The 5,617-nt window shown below is 42.5% G+C and overlaps 1 protein-coding gene across 1 annotated transcript; it reads right to left on the bottom strand.

Annotated features, from left to right (window-relative positions):
- Nucleotides 1-837: 837 nt before the first annotated feature.
- LOC135532878 (regulatory factor X-associated protein-like) lies at nucleotides 838-4,051 on the bottom strand. The gene is given in 5 exon segments (XM_064960303.1): nucleotides 838-2,174; nucleotides 2,900-2,958; nucleotides 2,961-3,009; nucleotides 3,340-3,921; nucleotides 4,036-4,051. Coding segments are annotated over 4 exon segments (660 nt in total). The 5' UTR covers nucleotides 3,787-3,921; nucleotides 4,036-4,051; the 3' UTR covers nucleotides 838-2,069.
- Nucleotides 4,052-5,617: the final 1,566 nt, after the last annotated feature.

Here is a 5,617-nt window from a genome sequence, read left to right as displayed (position 1 = left end):
CTCATCATTATTCTCATTCGAATGTTCACAGGGGAAATAGCAGATGTATCAGGTTAACCAGGCAACCCTGGTTCCTGGGGTACCACAGGCCCTTCATGTTCATGATTTAACCAACCTGGAAGACCAGGTGTGTTGAATTAAAGGCAATCACTGAACTGATCAATTAGCTCAGTTGGTCAGGTGTTGTGCCTAGTTTGGACAAAATCCTGCAGTACCTCCAGGAACAGGGTTACCTATAGATGACTAGTAGGTTGAATAAGCACTGATTCCAAGGGCAGATATGTTTCTGTCCCCTAAAGCCTCATCTCATATCCTACTGAAGAAGGCAGAATAATATTTACACATGGGCAGCCTCGCCAATTTGTTTCAACAAGGAAGGATGACAATTTTGTTGTCATCAGGGTTGGGGTCAATTCCAGCCAATTACCTATCCATAATACTAAGGGTATACATCAGGGTTGGGGTCAATTCCAGTCAATTCATAAAGTAAACCTAATTTAAATTCCAAACTTTCCTCATTGAAAAGTATTGAAGAGAATTGTAATTAATCAGCCCGACCCCTGGTATATCATGGCTTAAATGATCAATATTAGTATTATAGATTGGTAATCAGATCTTAGGTCTGTGGTACAACTCCTACCCCAAGATACAGAATACACACATCACAACAGATTGTAGAGTTAAAAACACACGGTAGCAATGAGGTCAGGTGGAGTCCTGCGTCTCTCAAGGCGAAATCGCCACGCTATCTGGCGATAACACGACGACACAGTAGCTCTCGAGCATTAGTACCTTCTAGAAACCATGCTATGGTGTGCATGAACACACACACACGTCACCGCACGCCAAGAAGCATGATTGTCACGTAAAAAAACAAACTGATAGTGAATTCAGACTTGATAAATTAGCCATTTTAGCAACCACACTAGTATTTGCTGCCAAGTTATCAGCAGAAGTTAATCAAATTATATCATTGACTTTTAGTATATGTTGGGTCTGGTTTTAAAATGTAATAGATTTGAGCAAGAAGCCAAGGCCGGTCCTCTTGAAATAACTTAATAGCTAACAACACGAGAACATAGATGACAATACAAAATAAAACACAGACGTGTGTTTTTAGCTGATAAGAGTGAAACATGTTCATGTTGTTGGCACTAACAGGTTCATGTATGGTATAAATTATTTATTGATTGATCATGGAAGCTCGGTCATTGATGATAATAGTACAGTTTCTAAGGACCACGGAGATCCTATTCAATTACTAGAGGGGCTATGTCATAGTCCCTCAAGGTTCCAGAATAGAATGAAATGACAGCCATTTTGGTCAGGGACAAATACAAAACCAGTCTAATTGGAATGAATAGCAGTAGAGGCATAGGTGACACATTTCCTGATTTTTTACTTATGTAGGAAAATAAAAGATGTGATATATCACAAGTTGTGTAATTGAATCAACATCAACTATTGTCATATAGTTATAAATACAGTTTATACTGATGTTTGTATACACATGTTCTGTATAAAACAACCTCTAAAATATATTTCAACAGACCATAAATGTCACAAAAAATATATATTGGAAGGTTGTGAATGAATTTCAGTACTTGTTGCATTTACAACTTGTCTAAATCCTATCATGGACTGATTTCAGAAAGTGTCTGGCTGTAGATTGACTGCATTGTTTGAATATAATGTTGGGCATTTTGGGTAGTTCATTAAAAACATGTATTTAATCATTCCTCTAAAAGTCGCTCTGGATAAGAGCGTCTGCCAAATGACTTAAATGTAAATGTAAAACATGCTGGCTAACAAACATACAGTGCAGATACATTCTTCAAAGTCATTGTTTTACACAACATCTTATCACAACACTCACTGACCAACATGGCTGATCTGTATCTCATCATAAGAAGGTCCATTCTAGTATTCTATTTCTAATGAGTCAATCCTTCTCACAGAATTAGGAATTGAATAGGATCTCTATGGTCCTTCTCCTGTCAGAATCATAGATGGAATCAGGGAAATAGTTCCAGAACACCCAGAGAAGCTGGCTCCTCCCGCTGTTGCCGTTAGCAGCCCTGGAAGTGAGGCTGTGATTGGCTGAGGCTCTGGGTGGCCAGGAGACGCTGCTGCTGCTGTAAAAACATGATCACCTCAGGACTCCTCAGCAGAGACTGGGGACAGAACACACACACAGAGACGCAGAGACACACAGAGACACAGAGACACGTTAGTGTGATATTTAATGCATTGTCTGAATTCATAATTTAGACCTATTTTGCAACAGCTAGAGATGTGGGTGAACTGGCATAACTACAGCAGTATAGACAGACAGACAGTTAATACAGACAGACAGACAGACAGACAGACAGACAGACAGACAGACAGACAGACAGACAGACAGACAGACAGTATTTACAGTCAGTCAGTCAGTCAGTATTTACAGTCAGTATTTACAGTCAGTCAGTCAGTATTTACAGTCAGTCAGTCAGTCAGTATTTACAGTCAGTCAGTCAGTATTTACAGTCAGTCAGTCAGTATTTACAGTCAGTCAGTCAGTCAGTCAGTCAGTCTGTATTTACAGTCAGTCAGTCAGTCAGTCAGTCTGTATTTACAGTCAGTCAGTCAGTATTTACAGTCAGTCAGTCAGTCAGTATTTACAGTCAGTCAGTCAGTCAGTATTTACAGTCAGTCAGTATTTACAGTCAGTCAGTCAGTCAGTCAGTCAGTCAGTATTTACAGTCAGTCAGTCAGTCAGTCAGTCAGTCAGTCAGTCAGTATTTAGTCAGTCAGTCAGTATTTAGTCAGTCAGTCAGTATTTACAGTCAGTCAGTCAGTCAGTATTTAGTCAGTCAGTCAGTATTTACCGTCTGTCTGTGCATCTGTGTCCATGACTCACCAGTCTCTTCTGGTTGAGCACCTGTTCGATGAGGGAGGGTCTGGCCGGCCGGTCCCCACGGTACCAAGACGCTGCTTGTTCACAGATACAGGCCTCTCCTCCAAGCTCTCCTGATCAACACAAACAAGTGTATACACACACACACACACACACACACACACACACACACACACACACACACACACACACACACACACACACACACACACTATAGTTCAACATATAGCCATCACATTGTTTAGACTAGATCAGAACTCTCTAGTCCTAGTCTTGAGGATCCACAGCAAGGTTTTGTACTAAATATAACAGACAATTAAACACACACATATATATATATAATAGTTGGATATGTATTAATACTGGGCTGGAACAAAATCATGCACATATATTGCAACGTGTTTGTGTATATCTGTTTGTGTGTTAGTCAGATGCATTCTTACATCTGGTTTGCTAGTGGACATCGCCTGGTCGCTCTTCTTCCTCTTGTATTTGTCTTTGTACATCTTGTTGCGGTGTTTTTTACACATCCACGGCTTCCGCTGCTTGGCTACTTGGGTCGTAGTTTCCGTGCACCCGTCGTATGTACAAGTCTTTGAAATGTTATCGCTATCCCCGTAGCCTTCTTCATCATCGTCGTCGTCGTTGAGTTCTTCGGGACTCGCAGCGTTATCCCGCGGGTCCGACGTGTCCAAAACATCGCTCTCCTCTTCGGTACCACCCATATCGTAGGAGAACATGTTATGGTCCGACTCTTGACGTGTGACTACATTTCTACTGTCGACAACACCGCTCTTGTCAACGTAGTACGTCTGTCCGTCTTTGGTGAGGATAATGCTCGAGTCCTTATTGTTGTAACCCGCTGACGTGTTACTCTCCTCTTCACTCATGATTGGGGTAAAAAATATATTATTACTAGTAAATTGTGAGTTTAACGTTAGCTGGCTAGTAAAAAAATTGACTTTAGGTAGTTACCATGCTGGTGAGCTTGACATGTTCATTCCGTCTCCTTCACCTAAGTAGATCTGAGTGAGTTCGGGCAATAAGTGATGTTAAATTATCTGGAATAACAGAATAATGTTATACCTGACTGTTAGCTGCTCTAAAATAGTCAATCACATAATTGTATTTATAAATACCAGAAATGCTTGCTAGCAGGCAAACATCCTCACAACAAAAATAAACGAAGACAAGGCGGAGTCTCTTCTTCTTCTCCGGTGGGGTTTATCTGCGGTTGACAACCAAAATGATGGTGCGTTACCGCCGACTACTGTACTGGAGTGTGGGTCGCAGGAGACAGGGAGAAACTAAACCCTACCTGCCAGACCCGTTGCTCTCGTCTCAAATATAACAACATATTTGAGACTATATAAAAAAAGGCGTTCTACTCAATATAATCTTGAAACGAATTTCCTGTATTCCCTTTGCCATCATACTAGATCTCAGCCTCTTTCCTTCTCATACTGCCCACACTGACACATGCTGACACACTGCCCACACTGACACATGCTCCACGGTCTCTGTATTCCCTTTGCCATCATACGACATCTCGGCCTCTCTTTCCCTCTCATACTGCCCACACTGACACATGCTGACACACTGCCCACACTGACACATGCTGACACACTGCCCACACTGACACATGCTGACACACTGCCCACACTGACACATGCTGACACACTGCCCACACTGACACATGCTGACACACTGCCCACACTGACACATGCTGACACACTGCCCACACTGACACATGCTGACACACTGCCCACACTGACACATGCTCCACGGTCTCTGTATTCCCTTTGCCATCATACGACATCTCGGCCTCTCTCTTTCCCTCTCATACTGCCCACACTGACACATGCTGACACACTGCCCACACTGACACATGCTGACACACTGCCCACACTGACACATGCTCCACGGTCTCTGTATTCCTGGCAATAATCACACTTTCCTGTTGGATGCGTTCCTATCACATTTAAGGTCTTATTCAACAGACTGTGTCCAACACTTAATGTTGTAAAAATAGCCTCCTCCCTTCTGTCCCGTCCTGCCGTCCTCCCCTCCCCGAATTTCCTCTGCCTGCCCTTAGTATCTCTATTCCACTGCTCCTGTCATCTCTACACCATCACTGTTCATATCAGGCTGTTAACCTGTCATCTCTACACCATCACTGTTCATATCAGGCTGTTAACCTGCTCCTGTCATCTCTGTTAACCTGCTCACCATCACTGTCTATATCAGGCTGTTAACCTGTCATCTCTACACCATCACTGTCTATATCAGGCTGTTAACCTGTCATCTCTACACCATCACTGTCTATATCAGGCTGTTAACCTGCTCTCTACACCATCACTGTCATCTCTACACCATCACTGTCTATATCAGGCTGTTAACCTGTCATCTCTACACCATCACTGTCTATATCAGGCTGTTAACCTGTCATCTCTACACCATCACTGTCTATATCAGGCTGTTAACTTGCTCCTGTCATCTCTACACCATCACTGTCATATCAGGCTGTTAACCTGTCATCTCTACACCATCACTGTCTATATCAGGCTGTTAACCTGTCATCTCTACACCATCACTGTCTATATCAGGCTGTTAACCTGCTCATCTCTACACCATCACTGTCTATATCAGGCTGTTAACCTGTCATCTCTACACCATCACTGTCTATATCAGGCTGTTAACCTGTCATCTCTACACCATCAC

This window comes from Oncorhynchus masou, unplaced genomic scaffold (genome assembly GCF_036934945.1).
Source record: "Oncorhynchus masou masou isolate Uvic2021 unplaced genomic scaffold, UVic_Omas_1.1 unplaced_scaffold_2082, whole genome shotgun sequence".
Classification (NCBI taxonomy): Eukaryota; Metazoa; Chordata; class Actinopteri; order Salmoniformes; family Salmonidae; genus Oncorhynchus; species Oncorhynchus masou.
The sequence above is the reverse complement of the archived record's forward strand: the minus strand, read 5'-3'. Positions and strand labels throughout refer to the sequence as shown.